Source organism: Sander vitreus, chromosome 6 (genome assembly GCF_031162955.1).
Source record: "Sander vitreus isolate 19-12246 chromosome 6, sanVit1, whole genome shotgun sequence".
In the NCBI taxonomy this organism is placed as follows: Eukaryota; Metazoa; Chordata; class Actinopteri; order Perciformes; family Percidae; genus Sander; species Sander vitreus.
In genome coordinates, this window is record NC_135860.1 from 29,622,402 (window position 1) to 29,645,067 (window position 22,666).

At 42.3% G+C, this 22,666-nt stretch overlaps 1 protein-coding gene across 2 annotated transcripts in view; it reads left to right on the forward strand.

Moving 5' to 3' along the window:
• The first annotated feature begins 340 nt into the window (after window positions 1-340).
• Window positions 341-22,666, forward strand: part of LOC144520051 (TGF-beta receptor type-2-like) — a 52,134-nt gene continuing 29,808 nt past the window's right edge. Inside the window, exons 1-3 of one of the 2 annotated variants that reach the window (XM_078253663.1) lie at window positions 341-619; window positions 13,715-13,859; window positions 13,990-14,183. In XM_078253663.1, the coding sequence (XP_078109789.1) occupies window positions 535-619; window positions 13,715-13,859; window positions 13,990-14,183 (424 nt within the window). In that variant the 5' untranslated portion in view covers window positions 341-534. Of the gene's footprint in view, window positions 620-12,328; window positions 12,428-13,714; window positions 13,860-13,989; window positions 14,184-22,666 lie in introns of those variants that run through there. The other variant, XM_078253664.1, reaches the window with a different exon arrangement.

Consider the following 22,666-nt stretch of genomic DNA (forward strand, 5'->3'; position numbering starts at 1 on the left):
ACAAAAAGTAAGTCTTCAAAAAGAAGTGCATAAGACACACATTAAGAACAAACGGCAAAATGAATTCATAATTAATAGTAAGTTATAGCAGTTAGTTAATTTATTAAACTTGTGTACTATCTCAAAATCAAATCAAAGTCCCAGTTTGTAAACCCCAGAGAAAGGATTCATCTTTTAGACATAATAATAGTGCCAGGCTATAAAAATATATTCTAGTGGGACACACACACACACACACACACACACACACACACACACACACACACACACACACATTTATTAAGAGAAAGAGTCTTCTCTTCTTCGGTTTCCTGTGTGTGCGTGTGTGCGTGTGTGTGTCAGAATGTGGGTGCGTGTGTGTGTGTGTGTGTGTATGCGTGTCAGAGTGTGTGTGCGGATGGTTCAGCAGTGAGTCTCCAGCTGCTGAGCGGAGTGGAGCGGTCTGCTCAGCGGACTCGTCCCCCTCGTTCCTCGGCGGGTTTCCTCTATACCTTTCCCGTGAAGGAGAGTCTTTGGACAGCAGGACACAGAACCATGGAGGCACAGCGCGGCCCTTTATCTGTCCGGGGAGCTGTATCTTTCTTGTTCCTCATTGTGCTGCTGGAGAACGGGACTATCGGTGAGTTGCGCATTTCCTAAACTTTAACAAGGCTGTGTTTGTTCATCGCTACGAGCCCACTACACTCCTCTCTCACTCTCAGTCTCACTGTATTTGGACCAAACGTGGACTCTGTAGTTGTAATGGGCCTGGGAAACGTGACGCAGAGCCGAGACACAGCCAGGACAACAGGTGACTCACCCAGCGGCTGATCCACTGCTCAGCTCTGCTTCACTGTTCACGGCGCGCTCCCACGTTGAGATACATGCTGCTAACAAGTGCTGTTCCACACAGAGTATACACGAGAAATGTCTTCTCCACGTAGAGACAACCTTTCATCCATAACACCAGCTAGAGAACTCTTCCCTCCATAACATCTGATCAGATTAGGTAGAATCTTTTCACCAATCTTTTCATTTTCAGTGCAAAGCTCAATTTGAACATGTTTTCTTTAAAAGTTGTTTCTAAAAACATTATATCAAATGTTTATATTAAGTGCAAAATCATTTCCTTGTAAAGATATATTGTCCTGCATCTCCAGTATCTTCTGCTGAACTTCTTACACACATGACAAATGCACTTTGTCACTTGTGCACCATTTTATACAACTGTCCTTATATTTGGTATCTTTGTAAATGTTTGGTTTCCACTTGAATTTAAAAAACAGGTTTGCATAATGTTACGCTGCACAGTGTTAGTTTGTATTGAATGTCCCACGTTGGCTAGTTCCTCAGTTCCTGTGTGATCATAGTGAAAAAAGGTTCTTCGGGACAATGTGTTTAAGTCTCCTTTTCTCACTTTCCCTCCTTTACTCTGTATTTGCACTGGTATTTGTGTTACCAGTGGCAAGTTAAGAGACTTGGCCACTTTCGCTCTGTCATACCAAACACCTCTCATTTCAGTCGACCACAGGAACGTCCCCACGCTTGTTGACAGGTGGGTGGATTGAACACAGCATGACTATGACAAGCACAGTTCTGCCTTTATTTGCTGTGGATGCACACATCATGTGTTGTCTCCATTCTCCTTTCCTTCTCGACTCTTCTTCTTCCCCCTCTCTATGCTGTTTGTTCCTGCCCTCCTCCCACGGTGGGGCCTATTTTGAACCTGGAAATCCCACATACCAGAAGGGCTGTGTGGCCCTGTTGCATTGTATGTATCACAAATAGACATGCACACCAACACACATGCATATGCACAAGAAGACATGCACAAACTTCCACCCACATGCCCCCATGCTGCCTACCATACACATTAAAACACACACTCCCAGTTCCTCTGCCTTCTCCAGAGCAGCTCAGCCGGAGGAAGCTGCTCCCCACTCTCCCAGCACCGAGTAGCCTGACATTGGTTATCCAAACACCAGGCCGGACTCTGTTGTTTTTTTATCTTTTCCTTCTTTGTTTGCTTTCAATTGATACCGATAACCATCCGCTCAGTGGGCTGTCACAGGAAGGTTCCTTTTTCCTTCCTTTCTAGGGAATCTTAGTGTCTGGGAAGAGGCCACTGGGTGCTTGTACATTCCCCACCCCTCATGCTGAGCCAAGATAGGGTCGGACACAAGCTGTTGTGAAGGTGCCAATCAAAAATCTAGGCTGAAAGGGGAACAGGAGGCTGTTTGAAAGCGGAACCGTATAAATATAATAGTTTATACACAGAGATTGTCTTTTGGGCGATTCATTGACTTACAGTATGTGTGTTATTGAAGCTGTTTGAGAGAGCCATTCTTACTGTGGGAGATAGTTTGAGTGTGTGGCGCATGTTCATGCCCGTAGAAGAGACTTTAACCTCACTGAAGTGTCTCACTTTGATTTTGACCATATTAGTCGACTTCCCCTCGCGCTCTCCACTCTCGACTCGCTTCACTGACTCCCGGGTCAAAAAGAAGAAGAACGGCTGGAAGTGGAGGTGGCGGAGGGGGAGAGGGAACCAGAGAAAGTCAAGGGAGAAAGATAAAGGAGTGAGGAATGAGAGGATTATGGGCAGGTTGAAGGGAGGTGGATGAAGAGGGAGTTGAGGTGGAGGATAACTTTCAGGGGCAGAGGCAGAGCGCTGAGCCGCCTGCTGCGGCAGTCATGTAGCCCTGCGCAGCCTCTTGCCAGTTGTCCCCCCTCATTTCAGTGACAGGACTAGACCCAAAAGAGGAAGGATTCTTAATTCAGACATATTTTTATTGCATTGCTCCAGCGCCATGAGTCCATGAGGCAAATGTCTGTGATTACTCCACATTTTAATTGGGATATGTTGTGAGTAAATTCTGAATCTGCAAGGTTCTCTGTCAGGTAAATATAATAGTACAATGTTGCCCTCTAAGTAGTAGGAGTAAGTAGGAGTACACAGTAAGTCAGGAGTAGGCTATACAATGGGGTTGCATATTAAGTGCTTTGGGGTCCTTGTGTAAGTCATTTTGGGGTACAATGGTTCTGGAGAAAGCTACAAGCAGCAAAACCACAGGCCAAGCAAATCAACTCCAATCAACAGGGACTGTGTGCGAGCACTGTGCAACACGTGTGGCTAATGTTAGCGGCAATACTTCCAATATGAGAGTGCATTTACATAGACATCACGCCAGTGTGTCCGCTGACAGCATAAGGAAGACAAAGTCATGTACAAGAGAGCAGCTCCTTCTCAACGCAGCGTTTAAACAGACTCTCCATGCAGATTCACAACATTGAGGGGTTTATAACCAAAGGTGTGCAGTTGTGGAGGATGCAGGTTTGAGCATCGATCAGAATGCAGACAAGATGTTCCTTTTAGCTGGTTTATTGGACTAAATGATCAAGTATGTGTGTGGTTCTGAAACAGAGATACAGGCATAAATCAGTATATATAATAATTAAATGTCTAGCAGGTATATAATAAAACAAACACAATCAAGAAGTTACACTATAATTTTGTTATATATGACTTAAATGCAGTGTCATAACATGCTCATTACTAAGCAACTACAAACTTAGACATGCTTCAGTACACTATATCGCTTCAAAGATTAATTTGCTGCACATTAATTGCAACAATACACCACATGCTAAATTAAGCTGAACATACAACAATCATGAATTGCAGAACTCCTCTTCAACATAAACAACGTTACACATTGTGCAAGAACATACAATGGTTTCCAATTGAGACACGTAAGACTTGCAAAGCAACACCTCCGCCAATACGCAGTGTCACAAACACCCGTGCAGCGCGAGGCTCTGCCATTACAATAACGAGCAGCAACGTGCCAACACACCATCGCATCGCAACAAACACAGTGTAACATTATTATAAGATAAAAACGAATAACAAAACGTCAGTATTACTTACTGGTAGTTGCACGCACACAAACTAGGAACTCAGAAATAAGTACAGCAACACTATCTTCTTTATCCATCTATATAACTGCTCAGTCGTTCGACGCCAGCTCTCTCTTCCAAACTCTCCCGAAACTGAAACTCAAGCAGTCTTCCTGATTGGCTGATTCTCAAGCAGCCAGTTTTACCTGCCTGAAGAGGCCGTCCTTCGTCACAGTGCTCATATTATGCTCATTTTCAGGTTCATAATTGTATTTAGATGTTATATCAGAATAGGTTTACATGGTTTAATTTTCAAAAAACACCATATTTTTGTTGTACTGCACATTGCTGCAGCTCCTCTTTTCACCCTGTGTGTTGAGCTCTCTGTTTTAGCTACAGAGTGAGACATCGCACTTCTGTTCAGTCTTTGTTGGGAGTCGCACATGCTCAGTAGCTAGGTAAGGACTACTAGCCAGTCAGAAGCAGAGTATGAGGGCGTGCCCTGACAGTACCTAGGTAAGGACTACTAGCCAGTCAGAAGCAGAGTATGAGGGCGTGCCCTGACAGTACCTAGGTAAGGACTACTAGCCAGTCAGAAGCAGAGTATGAGGGCGTGCCCTGACAGTACCTAGGTAAGGACTACTAGCCAGTCAGAAGCAGAGTATGAGGGCGTGCCATGCTAGCAGCTAGGCGAGCATTATAACGTGTGTTACAAAGTGACCACGTTTGTCTCTGAAGTAAAGGCTGGACTACAATAGAGCTGTTTGGAGCAGTTTGTGAACAGTGTTTTCTGTTGGAGATGGGAAGTCCCTTTGGGGTGGACTTTTCACTTTGTAAACACAATAAAGGAAAGGGGAAAAGCCAAAAAGCATAATATGAGCACTTTAAATAAGTGTATTGTTGGTTAAGCCATCGCTTCCCTTTATGTTGGTGGCTTTAGTCTATAATGTGTCCATTTTTATATAAAAGCTGCATTTTTTGTTTGTAATAATTAGCTAACCTACTCTTTCAAAAAAGGTTTGACAATGAAGAAATGTTTATGCGCCTTATGATCTTAGCCAAAATGTTGTTAGGGTAAACAGTTTAATTTTTTGCCAAATAAATAAATGAAAAGTATGATGAAACTGGCAATGCTCTGTACTAAAAACATGCTGAATTGAAATGAAAGAACCGAACCGTGCATAATGTGTAGTCCTTTCTCTAGTTTATCGTATCTGAGTTTTAACTCAAACACACACACTTTGTCCATTAAAACGACAGTGGCAGCAACATCAACTGTGTATGGAGGAGATGAATCAGCTGATTAATGGTGACAGCGAGGCAAAGACATCAGCAGCTGACTGTGCGTCGATTCATTTCATCAGTAACTTCATCACTCAGTGACAGAGCTTTGTGTTTATAGGGCTGGCCAAAAACTAAAGGTATCAATTAAGTAATTTATTGGTATTGGTATCACTTTAAGAGTACTCTCAGTCCCTCCAGGATTTCGCGATGTCGCGATCGCAACAATTCACGCAAATTCAACCAATCACTGTGAATTTGGTGCGACTTGCAATTTTGACCAATCACCGCAACTTTTCCGCAAATTTGACCAATAACCGGAGTTTCCCGCAACTTCAACCAATCCCAGCAGTCCCACGTGCCAGACTTTGTATCAGTATGTGACTCTGAGAGCCACTGACCAAGCGGGAGTGAGAACGGGTTGACGTAACACACGCAGGTCGCCAAATTCATTTCCTTGTTTCTGATATGAAGACGAGACGTGTGTGACTCGAACATCTCACATTTACCAACAAAACGTACAACGAAAGACCGTGCAAAACATTTCAGACCGTCCTGCCAACCTGTAAACATTTTAACATCAATGTACGCTGTAACGTTTTCACTCTTTCAGGTCGCTGAAAGCTGGTGCTGTTTTAATCATGTCGGCTCTCTGCGGCGGGCGGGGCTGCTGCTCAGTTCCCCCCGCGACTGACGCTCACACACACACACACACACACACACACACACACACACACACACACACACACACACACACACACACACACACACACACACACACACAGTGGACGCAGGAAAAACCAGAGATGAGACAACACGATTACCTAAACTGAGGACAGCTACGCTCGTTATTGTAAGTGCAATGATAAGTTAAAGGCCAGAATAGGAAATTATTTAACAATGTGGAGGGACTGGATAATGCCACAAGACATCAATGAGTTTTTTTCAGATATGGAGAGGAGCAGCAGTAAAACAGTATCAGGCCAGCAGCCGCTTTGCTGTCACTCACATTTCGGTGTTGAAAACTTTCAGTATTTAAACATGTTTTACAATGTCAATAAATAGAAAATAATTAGTTGGATTTTGATGTCTTTGCGGGCTCTTTTGAGTTAATTATAGAGTACGAGATCCCCTGTACTCGCATCCCGAAACAACCCCACAATTCAGATCATGATTCAGATATCATTAAATCATGATTGACATCACATTATCCCTAGTAGCGAGCCTTGGCCACTTTCAACCAGGCAGAAGAGCACATACATATAACATAAATACTACGCCTGCCTGCTGTGCAGATGTTTGACTTCTTTCAGTCACATTTGAGCAGTATGGGGAAGTCTTTCCTGTATATGGGTGATAAACTGCAGTCCAGTTTCCTGTCTCTCCTCCCATCCACTGTGAGCTCACATCCTCAGTGGATTTCTAAACCACTGAGGATGTGAGGAGCGGGGGGGGGGGGGTATTTCAGCTGATGATGTTTGCTTTTAAATGACAGGGAGTTTTAATGCTGATAAGCATAATTCTGCTTTACGTAAGCTCCAGAAAACTAAGTTTGCATTGGAATTTGCTTTTGCGTTTCAGGACATATATTTCCTATTGTTCAGATGATGTTAGAGTACAGTGGATGTGATGAATAATGATTTTCATGTTACAGGCAAGGAGGACAACATGTCAGTAGGCCTACGCCGACTTAAATATTTCAGGTTAAGATACACATACATACAAACAGTTTGACATTTTGGGAAATTTGCTAATTCAGAGTTGCCCAGAGTTTTAGGAGAAGATTGATTCCACTCTCGGACATAAGTCTGGTATCAATCTTCTCATTTAACAGTTTAGAGTTATACATGGGTATGGTTTATTGATATTTTGAAGATTGTCCGATCCACTGCTTCCACAGTGACAGGAAATTGCTTCAAGTGCTTTTTTGTCATTTTGTAAAGTAGACACTTGTCTTCACCTTCTTTGGTGCTAAAAAGTGAAACATAGTATTTATCAAGGCTATTCATTGGTCTGCCAGCCAGCCAGAAGCAGCCACAGTAGCATGAGTTTCCTCCTGCAGGGACAGGAACACAAAGAAATCTCACATTTCAATTACAGCCCCTTGAGGAGCCATCAGGAGCACAGTAAATGACAGTCCACACTTTCCTCCTCCACTTTCCTGTGGCACACTGAGGTCACTTGTGTTTTCATACTATAATTCCTGCACAGGGACTAGCAGCAGGAAAAAGTGCATTCGTAATAAAAGCGAAAGTCAAAGCGCTTTAGCAGCTGGAACAATGAGCCACATACCACCACAGACCTTCAGGCACACTTAGCCTTTAACTTTCTGCACCAGCACAATCTGCTGCAACTTCAAAGTAAAGGACGTAAAGCTGCAGCCTCGAACTGTCAGATCGACAGCGCTGTTATTTCATCATTTACCTATTGTTTTTTTGTCTTGGATTACCCTTTGAAACGAATGCCCCTTCTTCTCAGTGTCATAACTCAGTCACATTTGCTGGAATCAGCAGAACTTTTCGCATGATAGCAGGTTCTCATAGAAATGCCAGGTATTTATATCCGTGAACTATTATTCATGAACAAATATTTGCTGTGGTAAAAAACCTGTAGACATATAGGTGGAAACAACCAAAACAACAACAACAGCAGTACACATGTCTTTAGCACTGTAATGGATGACAAGCTGATCCCTGAGCCTCATTTGGATGCTGTGTGTAGAAAAGCCCATCAGCCCATGCATTTTTACTGTAAGCATCAAATTCATAATGAAAATCTGTTATTCCTGTTATTGAGTCAGTCCTCACATTCCCCATTTGTCAGCTGGTTACTTACACTAAAAAATAGAAACAGATTGCAGGTTATCGTCAAAGTGTGCAGCAGAGTTACAGGCAGGACTTTGAATGGCCTTCCTCATGTGAACAGGGTTATCATCAGAATCAGAATCAGATTTATTGGCCAAGTATACTTGCATACACAAGGAATTTGACTTTGGTAGGTGTTAACTCTCTATACATAGACAAATAGTAATATATACTGTACAATAGAGACAACAATATACATATTAGCACATATCAACATAATATACAAAATACAAATAAGACATAATATCAAGACAAGTACACATGGAGTGGGATGTAGAGTGCAAAACGTAGTAGGCAAAGTAGTGTGCAAGATGCATATTGGAATGATAAGAATGTAATGTGTAGAGAAGTGGGTGAGTGGCCAAAGTATAGATGACCCCTCTTATCCGCAGTTCAGTAGAGTGATTGGGTTAGGGTTAGGGTTATTGCTCTGAAGAAGGCTCAGTCGCTCCTGGCTGATCATAGCCAGCCCGCCCAAGGAGTTCAAGTTGCTTCAGTCTGGCTGCAGATACAATCTGCCAAGATGCAGGACAAATAGACTGAAGAACTCTTCTGTCCCTGCTGCCATTTAAAAAAAAACAAAAAAAAACATCATATTAGTTGTATTTATTGCTTATTTTTTAAGTTTGTCTGATGGTTATGTGGTTACTGCTGGCTGTGCAACAAATTTCCCCGCACGGATCCTTGATTTGCTCTTAATGAGTAATCGATGATCAAAACGGTGCAGTAAAGATTAATCAACACCATAACGGAATGACTGACCTCAATGACTGCACAGTGCAACTCATTCACATGCATTCAGTCTGCTGCACTAAATCAGCAGGTTTTATTTGTCTCTGAGGTTGGGTGGGTGTTACACTCTGTCCTGCCCCACACTAAACTCTGTGTGACGGAATGTGTCTTGGAAGTATATTAACTGCTTTATGCACACAAAGACACACATCCACTCGTATGAACATACTGTACACTTCAGCAGTGTAGTCTTTGAGGACATGAGGGAGGGTAATGAGAATTCATGCGAGTCAAACCTTCTCTGGTCGGCTTTCACATTTCAGCTCTGGAGACATGCTCAGTTGATTTAGCGATAGCACAGACTGCACTGCATGCAGTTGTTTTGTCTCTGTCTTGGATGTCAGATATGTGAGGGCCGCTGTTGTTTAACCCTTCAACGTGGTGCAGTGGCTATATGTCGTATCAGACCTCCTCTGTCCTGACTCTATCTGTAGATAGTCTTTTAAGGATGGATGTGTGGGTATGTTCTTTATCTGCATCTCTGTTATCTAAACGCTTTAATTAAACCGTGTGACTCTGATGATAATAACTAAAGATAATAACTGTAGAATGTACTGCAGTTCAGCTGACCAAAACCAAACTCGCTTAGTTCCGTCTATGGCAACCAGTAATGGAGCGTAGCATTAGTTTAGAGTTGTGTTTGTGTTAACTGATGGCAACGGCTGCTTCATTCATGCTTCACAATCACTGGCTCATTCACTGGCTTTGTTGCTATCAGCTGACAAGTCATGTGCAGTCGTGTCCATGCTCTTGTACGGCATGGCCATTAAACAGTAACTTGACACTTCTCATAATTACTCTACTGATAGGCTCCCTCCACCACCTCACAACTAAGATTGATGACTATATCATGTAGTTGATAATGTAATATTTCCTTGATCACAGTGTTGTTTGTGCCTTAATCACTAATCCTGCAATACAGGAATGTGTCTGAAAAATGTCACTTAGGTAAGTTAGTAAGTACAATGTATTTATAGAGTGCATTTCACAGATAAAAATCACAAAGTGCTTAAACATACAAATGATAGATATTAAAATGTACACAAAGTAATACATAAAAGATAAAGTGCAGACAGGTTAACCAAAAGCCAGTTTAATAAGGTAAGTCATTTAGGGATTTTTAAAAGAATCTCCAGAAACAGCAGAGAGTAAGGTAAGGGAGGAGGCAGAGTGTTCCAAAGTCTCTGTGCTACTGACTGGAAAGCTCGATCACCACGGGTCCTAAGCGGAGTGGAGGACAGTTAATAGAAGTAACATATTAGAGCTTAGAGGACGCACTGTCAAATAAGGCTGCAGTAGGTCGGCCACATACGCAGGTGACTGGAACTTCTTTCCATCTCTTGGTTGTTTTTGTTGTTTTAACAGCAATTTACTGGTGAAGTAAGTTATTGTTAAAGTTATTTTTAGTAAAAAAAAATTATAAATCATTTAATTCTGACCATATGGCCTTAGCAATAAATGCATTGAAACGCAGACCAAGACCTTCACCGGTTAAAGCAATACTATGTAACTTTTCCCTCTTCGGTCCCCCTACAGATTGTCTCATTGGAACTACAGCTTGCGCGCCCCGCTGCTTCGGTCCCCCTACAGGTTCTCATTGGAACGACAGCCGCGCAAGCTGTAGTTCTAATGAGACAACCTGTAGAGGGACCGAAGAGGGAAAAGTTACATAGTGTTGCTTTAAATGCTACAGCTTAACAGACCGAGGTCCAGTAAGTGGCAGGCTAGAAGACGAGATATGGAGGGCTGCACTGCTACATGATGGATAAGAGAGAAGCAGTTGTAACTCACGGTGATGTCTAATTAAAAAAAATAACAGCGATGCAGCAATGTGCTGGGAACATTTAATTTGACCTTTTTGGATGTTAACAAATTAATTGTTCCAAATCACACAGGTTCACATTGAAGTAGCTAGTGCGTCCTATCGCAAAGGCTGCGATTTGGTCACGTGACTCAGGAGAGCAAGTCAGTCTGAATCTGCACTCCGCAGAGAAAGCATCAACTTAGCACGCTAACGCTACGCCGTACCTTGAGCAGATTTCTGTCATTCAAACAACTCTGAGTTGTAGTTTAAAACTTTTACAGCCATTTTAATAAAATGAAGGGTTTTATCCGGGCTCGAGTCCATGCATACAGTTAATGGATACAGGCACGCAGAACTGAAGGCTCGGTTAGCAACGATTAGCTCTGATTAACGGTTAGCTCCAGTTAGCTAGCTCCGTTATAAATCTATGGAGTGGAGGAGAGGGGTAACAACCAGACTCTGATAAATGACGTTCGGGGAGTTTCACAGCAGCGTAGCTGCGTTGTTTCAACGGTTTTATTAGTACAGTTACATGCTACGACAAACGTAACGATAGCCTCTCTGAGCAAGTGCAACATTGTGACGCTGTCATGCACACGGCACGCAACTTCATGAGGGGAGGGAGGGGCTGGAGGCAGCTCCTGTGTGTGCTGTAAAAAATACACCGTTTCATATATTTTTTTTTACTTATTTAACTGTCTAGTTCAAAGACAGTATTTAAAATGTGCAATCAACTAAATAATCTAAATACTACTAAGTGTGGTAAAGCCACATATTTGTTTTTATATTTCTGCAATCGGCACTTTAGTGTGATTTGTTTCTGACTTTCATATGAATGTTTCCACCAGGCGGTCAGTGCTCAATATACTACTGTGACTGAAGTAGTTAAACAAAAGATGTCATTCATATAAATTCATGCATCACCTAATTTCATCATCACATCCAGGCCTGGCCTCCAGGAAAGAACAGTTTGTTTAATCTATCTAATCTTGTATTGTTCATACTATACAATGATTTATTGCTCGTCTTTGTTGAATAATACAGAAGACAAAGGGCTTAAAAAACAATCGCATATTGAATCGCAATCGCAATATTTTTGAAAAAAATCGCAATTAGATTATTTTCAAAAATCGTTCAGCCCTAGTATGAACATGAACACATTTCTCTTTTTCAGAAAGACCAAAGAAAGAAACTTTCAATTTATAATTGGATCAAGCTAAAGAAGCCAATGGAACAGCTGCAAGGTGGGGCGTCAACAGGACTTGAAGCTGGAAGGAATTCAGTGTACTGCTCAGTGAAGCTGAACCAGGGCAGACGCTGAAGGAGGGTTTCTTCAGCTCTGAAACCACCCTTCTGCACCACAACGCCTTGGATACACACAGAGATCCAACCACCTTATTTGACCAAAAAAAGCCAAATGGGGGACCTTCCTTTTTAGATGCATAAAGAGGCATATTTAAGCTGTGTAACCTTCATCCTGACACAGGTTAACATGGATTACCTGGGTGTCTTACACAGCCTTACTAGGCCATAAATCAGGGGGTTTGGAGTCAGAGAGACAGGTCTGAACAGGTCACGGAGCCCAGGGAGATCACAGAGGCTAAGGGAATGACGGGGGTAAGATTGTACTGATTACACTGCCAGCCAGTGTACCTGGCTTCCAACCAAACAGGGTGATGATATCAAACAGTGTAACTGTATCTGTGGGCTGAGTAGTCCTTTAATATTAGGCTCAGGAACATAAATGCTGATTTAAGCTATAACCTGTTAAACATGAAGAGAAACGATCCAGTAAATAGGAAACAAGGTCAGTATGTGCCTGTCTATAATTAGCCTTGTTTGTCATGTTTTTGGGGCGCTTGTGAATGATTTATCAGATGGATTTGACTTTCACGGTTGACAGATTTGTACATTCACCTCTTACTTCCAGGAAGACACAGCCTCACTCCACATTCTGTCTTTAATGTTTTAATGAGTTAAAAAAGATGGAACTTGATCCTTTCAGGAAATTCTTTTGCATAGTTGTATTTGAAGGTATTTGTCCGTGAGGTTTTGGGTTATGTATCTAAAGTGGTTTGATGTAAGAAATGGCTGTACCTTGGCTCAGCCTGCCTATTGATTCAGCCGTGGTTGTCTGTGTTGGTGGGTCAGTGTAGTTTCCTTTGGCCAATCCAGCACATTTGATGTGGTTGATGTAATCATCTGCAGTGCATCCCGTTGGAGTTCTTTCATTGGTTGTGGTTGTCTGTGTTGACAGTTGTGTGATGTACAGTATGCATTGTACAGTGCCATTTGTACCAGGTTCAATCTTTCCCTTTATTTATTTGCAGCAGGAATTGTCACTGATTTGTTAAGCAAGTTGCACAAAACTTCCAACCAATAAGCAACTTTGTGTATAACTTAGGTACCAGAGCTAAAGGCTTGGGACTTGGACTTGAATCAGAATGAAGTCACTAAAAGGAAGTTGTGAGACTTGACTTGTCTGAAAGACTTAAAGCTCCAATATGTAATATATTTACTGTAATAAATCCAAAAATGACCCCAGTGCGTAATCAGATATTAAGGAAAAAACTATATCCTTATAAGAATGAATGTATTCAATACATCTCACAGTTATGTGATACTTGCAATGATAGTGTACAATGGAGAAAGTTCCCAAAACATATGTAGTGTCCCAAAAGGAAAGGATCATCCTCTGGATGTGCTAATCATGTTTAATGACAATGTCTTCATTAGATTTTGTTGTTTCCTGTGCATCACCTGAAATATTAGGCTTCATCATCTGGAGACCATGCATATCTACAACACATTTCATTGTTGCTTGCTGTGAACCAAAGACCAACACTGCCATTGTTTTGTGCTGCAACATTGAAAAGTTACCAAACACGTGATGGGCATACTATTTCTGTCATGTAGCAGTTCTGTCAATACATGTGTTTGATAACTATTTGTTGCATAATTTATTCATTAATTTACCAACATTGTTCTGCTTCAAGCCAGAGCAAGAGTTCTGCACAGTCTGAGAGCTGCCATTAGAGGTTGCAGTGTTTTCAGCGTGAAGCCAACCTGATGGAGATGTTTCTGTCTTCTGCAGGTATGCCCCCTTTTTTCCCTTCGAAGCAGCTTTGTAAGTTCTGTGATGTGGAGCCTTCCTCCTGCAATGGTACAGGAACCTGCATGACCAACTGCTCCATCACATCCATCTGTACGTACATCAACGAGGTCTGTGTCTCTATCTGGTAGGTACCTGAGAGCACAGAGCTGCCTTTGGCTCTTACATATCATTTACTAGATAACTATAGATAGCTTTAATGTATACAGTTTTAATCATTACGTCTCTGTCTGTCTGTCTGTCTGTCTGTCTCTTAGGAGGAAGAATGAGACCGGCTTCTCCATTGAAACTCTGTGTCATGACCCGTCTGAGCCGCTCTATGGAGTTCTGCTGGATGACTACAACAGCTCCACCTGTGTGATGAAGGAGAAGAACACGACGAGTGGGATGGCTCACTTCTGCTCCTGTACTGATGAGGATGAGTGTAACGACAACCTCTTATTCTCCCCCAGTGAGTACAGTGTATATATAGGGGTCACTCCCAGAGAATTATCTCTGCAGTTCACCTCGGCTCTACTGAGCATTGTAGCATCTTTCAGCTGTCTCTCTTCTGGGCAAGTCTCACTGCTCTCATCAGTCTCCAACAACAGCAGGAAGATATTTGATACATTTTCATAAAAAAAAAAAAAAGAAGCTTAGTAATTTCCTAAAATGCTGGCAACTGTAGGTTTTGTTAAAAGTGAGTCAAACAGGAGGACATAGCATCTTTGTTGAGGACTATTTTCAGCGGTGGATGAATCCACATGTGGTGCTGTTGTCAGTATTAGTGTCAACAGGATGGTGTGTGTGTGTGTGTGTGTGTGTGTGTCTGTGTGTGTTTATGGTGATGAAGGAACAGCAGAGGCTCACTGATGGTTTTTATGATCCATCAGCTTTGATACACACACAAGACTTGTTAGGAGATACATTCACAGCTGGTTTTGGCCTTTTTGTGAGATTTGTTAACAATAAGAACCATATAAAATATGCCAGCCTCATCCTTTGAAGACATGTTTGTCTATGTATACAGCTGCTCTGAATATATTTGATGTGACCTCTACGGGAAGCAGTTAGACAAATCAGCCCCGACAAAACCCAGCAAAACATTATTCAAAAGGGAAAAGATTGTGCGTTGAACCCCCTGTTGTGTGCAAAGGTATGTTGTGTGCAAAGGTACACTGTCTTTTTAGTACAGCAGGGTTTATATAGCACCTCTTACACACCCACCAGACAAGAGAAAACATACTCCCTGGGTTATCTGTTGACAGCTGGACAGGGTTAAGGGTTAGTTAACAGTTGCTGAGCAGAAAGATACATCTCTAACCTTCCTCAACTGTAAATGAGTAACCAAGTGCTGGTGTTTGCTGTTCTTTGCCCCTCCATTTCCTCTCTGTGTAACAGGTTGTCTACTGCTGCTGCTTTCTATAATGGAGGAGTAAGTCAGTATTCACCTCTTTGCTGTATCTTCTCACCCCCTCCCCTTCCGCCTTCTTCTCTGACTTTCTCTCCAACCACCGACAGGGAAACTCTGTGTGTTTTGGCACGTAAAACTGTGTTTCAGAAATTGTTGTTGGTTTTTAGTTCTTATTGTGGTCGCTACTATGTTGTGGAATGACTGGATATTGCATCGTCAACACAAACAGGAAGTGGAAACGTGGTGTTTGCATCACATGTAAACATGAGTCAGGGAATCCTCAGTGTGGTCACAGACGTGCAGCTGGGCTGTGATTGGTTGCTACCTCTCACTGCTTATAAGAAAATGTGGGTGTCTGTCTCAGCCTGTGTGTGTGAGTGTGTGTCTGGAGAGCTCAGACATATGGTTTCCTGTCTGTGTTTAACTCAAATCAGAAACATCTCCAGCCCACAGTGAGAACAGCCCAGAGACACAGAGCAGCGCTGTAGGGAATGACAGTGAGGTAGACTCAGTCTGATGCTACGGGCCAGCTCATGTATTCTCTTCTTATGTACCAGAATCATTAAAGAAGATTGGATTGCTTTTATCTGCTGTATGCTGCATAAAGCCTCCCACGTAGTCAAGTGTTGACTACGGGTCAAGAAGGTTGACAATCCTTCACCTGAATGAGCTCTTTTAAACCGACTGAAATGTTCACAGATAAGACCTTTTGACCTGAATTCACTTCCATTGCTCTGCTGTTTATTTCTTCTTCAGAACACACACTTTAAATGCTCTGATCACCTACATTGCAAATAAATATTTTTTCTCAATGGTAGTTATATTTTATACTGATTACCTATGTAATTACATACATAACCCTAACCCATTAGAAACATCTACCAATATAATATTTCAGTAGAACACCACTAACTATGACCTTTGTGGTAAAACAAATAAGATTCATTCATTTATTGTCATTCTACAACACAGGGTTACACAGCCAGATGCAGTTATAGTACTGTTATGCTACTGTAGAAGAGCTAGTGTTACTGATGGAGTGTGGAGGATGAGACAGCAGACTGGCACTTAACTAAAAGTACAAAAGTATTAGCGTCACAATATACTACTTAAAGTGAAAGTACTCATTTTGCAGAATGAAAGTACAGGTCTAAGGTCAAGAGTGTTTTCAAGCGTTCGTCACGTAGCAGACAAGATTAAAGTTCTGATTGGCCCATCGAAATGCCTCAGAAATTGAATACTACAGTATTGATTGGACAATCCAAGAAGGTCGATGCCAGCCTGGGTCGTAGGGAAGGACGATCTCATAGCAAAGACAGATAATGCGCAATCGCAGTGATGATTCACGTGATTGACCTGGTTGATACTATAAACAGCGATTGTCGTGTGATGGTCAGGTATAACAATGTTGCCAAAAAGTGAACATGACGAGCTTAAGGCAGATGTCATGACAGGGCTGTTGCATTTGATTGCACAGGAGTACATTTCTTTGGAAATGGATCTTTGGGAGAATTCATTTTTTGCATCACAGAGAAGACAAAGGAAGAGCATGCATGTTGCTTTCTACTCATCTTATATCTAATAAAGGGGACACTGAGTGTATGGTGGATAACTACCTGGCCCAAGCCTGGTTCCAGACCCCTGAATCACGACCCACATCTGGAATTTGTTCAAATAGGTCTGGTGTTCACATCGATGACTGTAAAGCAGTCAACCAATCAGAGCTTTATAGGTGGGATAATTTGGCAGAAAAACAAGCAAGGAGGAGATTAACGCAGCCAGTCAAATGATGTAGCACTCTGATCTTTCTGTTATGGATCCCTACAGTGACCAATACGCCATTCTGCATCAGACGTAACGTAACAGGCAAGTCTGGCAAGTTCAGTAGCTCCATCAAAAGAGTAGTTTGTATAAAAAAGAATACACACACTCGCGCACACACGCACGCACGCACACACACACATACACACACACACAGCCCTGAGGGTCTGGGTTGTGGTTCCTTCCTCCCATTGAGGACATATGCAGCAGGAAGTCCCTATTTGTTTATTGGACCACTGCCATGGCTTATTCCTCCACAAATGCCTCACATTGTTCTCCCCCAGCATTGCATTCTTATGACGTGCCTGTAATAGTGGTTTGCATGTGGTTTATTGCTTGAGAGTCACACTCATGGTTTCTCATGTATGTGTTTGAGTGAGTGTTTGTGCATTCAAACTACAAATGTGCTACAAATGTCATAGTGAGGGAGGAGTGGACATTGTGACTCCCCAGCTGCAAACACTAACAGGGATGGTTTGTTTAATGGGCAGCTGAATGGAGGCCTGTTAGAGGTTTATCAGATATGGAGATGAGTGCTGTGTTGTCACTGGCGACGTGATAAAATAGTAGATCAGAGCTTCTGTTTATCTTCGAATTGCATTCTCAAAGTGCGATGCACAGGTGTGTCTGGATGCTCTCATGCAGCTGTTGAAAAAGCTGTCATAAACCCACGGTACACTACCTGCCCAGCAGCAAGCAGTAATTCGGATGCAACGATTATAGATTTTGTTGGTACGATTATTTTCTAAAAAATAATCACAGTTTCATGATTATCACAATTATAATGCATTAATTAATTTCACTGCTAGTGCATGTAATTACATGAACACTAGATTTGAATTATTATTTATTATTTAGTTATTTATTGCTGCCTTTTGAAACAGAAATAACACAGTAACAGTTTTGAATGTTTTGAAAATGATTATATTGTAACGGACTGTGTTAATTCTCCAGGTTAATGTCTTCATGTTAATGTTAAAATGTTAAGAGTATCACGGTTTATACACAGTAGCTGGGGCCAGATTAGAGATGTTGAGTTAAACAATGAGATTTCCGCCTGTCAGTGAAGTAAACGTGAGTTAGATGCTGTGAACCCTGCCTACATGTCATCTTCCTATGAAAGTGAGCCGCGGGAGATTGTACACCTGTAGTTGGCTGAGAGCTAAGGGAGTTAGGTGGCTGTTGTTATGTCCTAGAGGAAGTGAAGGGAGGTGGAAGAGGGAGGCTAGCGGGGTGTGCGAGTAATGTGAGGTAACGTGTATTTCACTGAGGTGTTTCTTTGTTTTGGTGTTGGTTACGGCCCACAGTAACCTGTAACAAAGTCAGTAATAAAACCGACAGTAAACTGGCTATAACGTCTCACTGGCTGCTTATTGAGGGACGTTACAATATGATCAATCATCAACCTTTTTATTTAAATTCATCTGAAAAGATTAGAGAATAGAGGTGATTCGCTCACACCACAAACAAAGGCCAAGTTGGAAACAACAGTGCTGTCCTTCTTAAGAAGAAGTTGGCCCTTTTTGGGTCCTGCTAGGTTGTGTTTCTAAAAGCTGGAGAAGTTGGAGGAGCTGCTAGACAAGATGTATATAAGATGTATACACAACCTTTATGTCCCTAATGAGATGAAGAGAAGTAAGTCAGTAACGTTAAGTGGTAGCGTCAGTGACATGTTTTAAGTAGTTGTAGAGTTTTGACTTGTACGAACGTAACGCTATTGTCAGCTTGCTCACTATAGTTGGCTTCTGACTCGTTAGCTGTTAACTGTAACGTTACCTTTAACATTAAAAAGGCTAACGCTAGCTAACTGGTAACGTTAACAAGCTAACACTTAACAACAACGTTAACAAACAATAAGTCGCTAGCAAGCTTACCAACTTGGGTTGAATCCACTGTTGCAGCTGCAGCTGTCCTGAGGTCAGGGGCTGGCTCTGCTCCGTGTTTTCCTGCTGTTTGCTAGCTTTATGTAACATAAAAAAAGCAGTAAGTTAACCCACCACAGAGAGTCACTGTCACTCTGACAGTCAATACTCGCGATGACCGGACCGGCATCTGATGTGCTGTGTGTGTGCGCAAATGCAAAGGTTTTTTTTTTAAGATGATTTTTGGGGCATTTTTAGGCCTTTATTGACAGGACAGCTGAAGAAATGAAAGAGTAGAGAGACGGGGGAATGACATGCAGCGAAGGGCCGCAGGTCAGAGTCAAACCCGGGCCCGCTGGGTTGAGGAGTAAACCTCTACATATGGGTGCCCGCTCTACCAACTGAGCTAGCCGGGCGCCCCAAATGCAAACGTTTATGTTGTCAAAGAGGTTTAATAACAACCGCACACACTGCTACACATAACTTGCAGTCAGTTAACACTAGGTGTAGCGAGGCCTTTACGATTAATTAACCGTGACGTTTTAAAGCGCGGTTAATAGTGAAATCGGTTAATGGCTGTATCCCTAGTCAGTAACCAGTAGGTGAGCATGGTGAAGCATTTAGGTGAAGAGACAGATATTTCCCTCAGAATATGCCAGGTGGCCAGAAACACAACTGATCATCTGTGGATCTCTTTGCTCACGTAGTAGTTTATTCCCTCTGCTCCCCAGCTCAGAGTGTTAACGCATTCTCATTAACGGGGTCTTATGATATCGTACGAAATTACAGCTTACACTGCTGGTCATGTGATCAAGTTTAGCCAACCAGTCAAATTACAGTTAAGTTTAGAGGCCATTACAGTTGAGTTTAGCCGACAAAATGTGGCCGTCAATTCGGCAACAAGTTAAGTTTGGACACCAAAAAACGACTAAGATTAGATGAAAAGATTGTGTTTGGGTTAAAACAGTGGCCCTCATTAAGTATTACTCCTGGGACAACACCTGTTTCCTGGGTGAAAGTCTTGTGTTTTCCCCTGGACTTCTTCTGGGACACAAACTCTGTTTCCCGAACGAAAGCCCTGCGCCCCTTCGTGCTCCGCTCACATGCTTCAAGTTTATAGTTCTTTACGGTCATGTGCACAACAATTACAAGAAGCAGTCGCTGGTTACTCACTTTTTACATCATCAAGGAGGCAGGTGACCACATCTACTCTGAATGATTCTACTCTAAAACCCATCACAATTCAGTTTTCACACTGGAAGAGGATTCTGACGCTTCGCTTGAACCAGAAGTCATTCTGGCCCCCCTTTTTGAAGGCCGTCTCAAAGCTCTTATTCCTACCCCGAGGATAGATGGGGGAGGATGGAGGATGAAAGAGTGAGGATGGAGGAGTGAGGATGGAGGGGTGAGGATGGAGGGGTGAGGATGGAGGATGGAGGGGTGAGGATGGAGGGGTGAGGATGGAGGAGTGAGAATGGAGGGGTGAGGATGGATCTAGATATAGATAGGATCCATGAGCTCTCACTCTGACAGGCCTCGTAATTAAGATCCTGTACAGATGATTGAGAGCAGACTAATGCCACCTCTCAGCCAGTGTCAGTTACATATTTGGAGCTTGTGAACTAGTTTCAGTGAGACGGGAAGCATTGATATTAAATACTGCCTTGTCATAGTAACATGCTATTTGTTTTAGTGCTATATTTACAGCTGTGCTCTTGTGTAAGTCTGTTTTATATTCTTTGAGGCACGCTATGTGAGGAATGAGAAGAAGGTAGAACTAATTCATGTCTGACATGGATTCCTTTCCTGGTACAGTCTGCGTTTTTGCACAGATGTCCCTGATCTCCTCCAACTCACTTCATGGGTTATTGTGATATATTCCTCATAATGAATGAAATCTTCCGCATGACATGAAGTGGGGATTTTTGAAGTCAGGGGGGTGTTTCTATTTTGATGATAAAGAACAAGAGATAAAAATAAAAAAGGGAAAAATAATTAGAATGACTTCTTAATGCAGCCAACCAAGAGGAAGAGGAAAAAAAGTATGGATATGGAGCGATAAAGGAAAAAGTGTCTCTGTGCATGTTCCAAGATCTGTATTTTTGTATTCTTATTTTTTATAGTTCCTCCTTAACTGTGGAATCATGGCTTGCTTTCAGTGAGTACACCAGTCTTTCAGTCACACAGCAGCCTGCTGTATAGAGAAATGACTCTTAGATGCATGAGGAGGGAAACAAGAAGGCCAGGTGAGGCACTGAGATGGGGTGAGGAAGTAGATAGGCAGCTTTATCAGGCAGTTTGGGTTGTAAAGGCAACGCAGTTACCATAACAAGTAAATAGTGAGTGTGATATTCAATTTTAATCAGTGTCACCACCCTCCACGCCCCAACATAACACAAAGCCCGCCTGGATAAAGGAAGGTTATTTCTATACATTTATGCGAGGGAAAAATGGGAAAGAATGAAAAACTTTTTTAATACAAGGTTCATGTCGTGACATGTAACACATACATAATGCAAACATAACTGTGCAATGATAAACTGGAGTTTTAACAGCAAATATTTACTAATTTAATTAGTTCATTTAAAGTTACCTAAACCCTACACAAACAGATTATTTGACAGTTATGGTGAACATTGATGACCAACAAACATTCATGGATTCAGGCTTTTCACAGAGCTGACATCTATCTGCTGCGTGCTGTAAAGGTGATATGTATGTATATCTTTGATAGTGGAGGGCAGTGATTTCCAGTTTTGTATTGCTGTAACAGAAAATGATAATTGACCAAATGTGCTTTTCCTGAATGGGATTAGAAGCTCACCTCGTGTGGTGCTTCTGGTGATCTGACTGGGGGGGGGGGGGTATGTGCTGTAATAGTTTTACTCGCATTGCTCCCATTTCCTCCGTGACACGCTCTCCAAAACAAACTGCGCTGAGATAACAGAGCTCAGCCCATAGCTTCACACACTCAAGCAGATAGTATGCGTGAAATAAAAACAGGACACGTCATTTCACTGTGTGTAGTGTTAACTACGCTAACTAACCGTGTGTTGTGAACCGTGTGTAGTGATAAAAAAAAACCCAAAAAAACAGACAACAGCTGTGTGTCTCAAAGACCGGGCAGCAGCCGGGACGTTGAGAATTCATGCGCGAGAGGTGATGGATAGTTCCAGTCACTTCGTCATGTATTCACTTCGTTGAAACAAGAGAAGAAAGCCTCACTGATGTGAAGAATAGGACAGAGAAACATATATAAATGCTCTCTGCTTGCCATATGCCAACGCTCCGGTAAGTCCGCTCACCCCGTCTCTGCCCGGGCATGCCCCAGCTGTCCGCACATTTGTTGATAAACGTCACGCGACGGTGAAATGGCGATTTATCCCTTTAAATGTGAATAAACGACAGTTACACTCACCGCCAGCAAATGCTCTTTCTGTTGTGATTGGTGGTATCTTGACAACTCGCCGTTACCTTGTTTCCTACAGACTGTGTTGATGCGACAGTACATTACAGCCCCTCAAACAGGACAGTTTGAAGACTTAGTTAAGGTGGCATGCGTGTGTTGTTAAGGCGGCCGCCTTAACTGCAAAGTGCTGCGGGAAACCCTGACTTTGTGGTAATGTCTGAAGTTCTAACATGGACTCTAACCCTTGGTTACCTTGTTTCAAGCCATTCTAGCATGGTATAAAAAGCCTGCAGGAAGACTCAGCTCGATTTGTGCCAGTTCTCATTAATATTCAATGAGCTAAGCTGCTTGACGCTGATTGGCTAACAGCTAGCCAATGAGAGCCTGGCTATCAGCATCCTTTACCCAGTGCAACTGGGCGAGCTTATGAATAGTAATGAGGTCAGGCA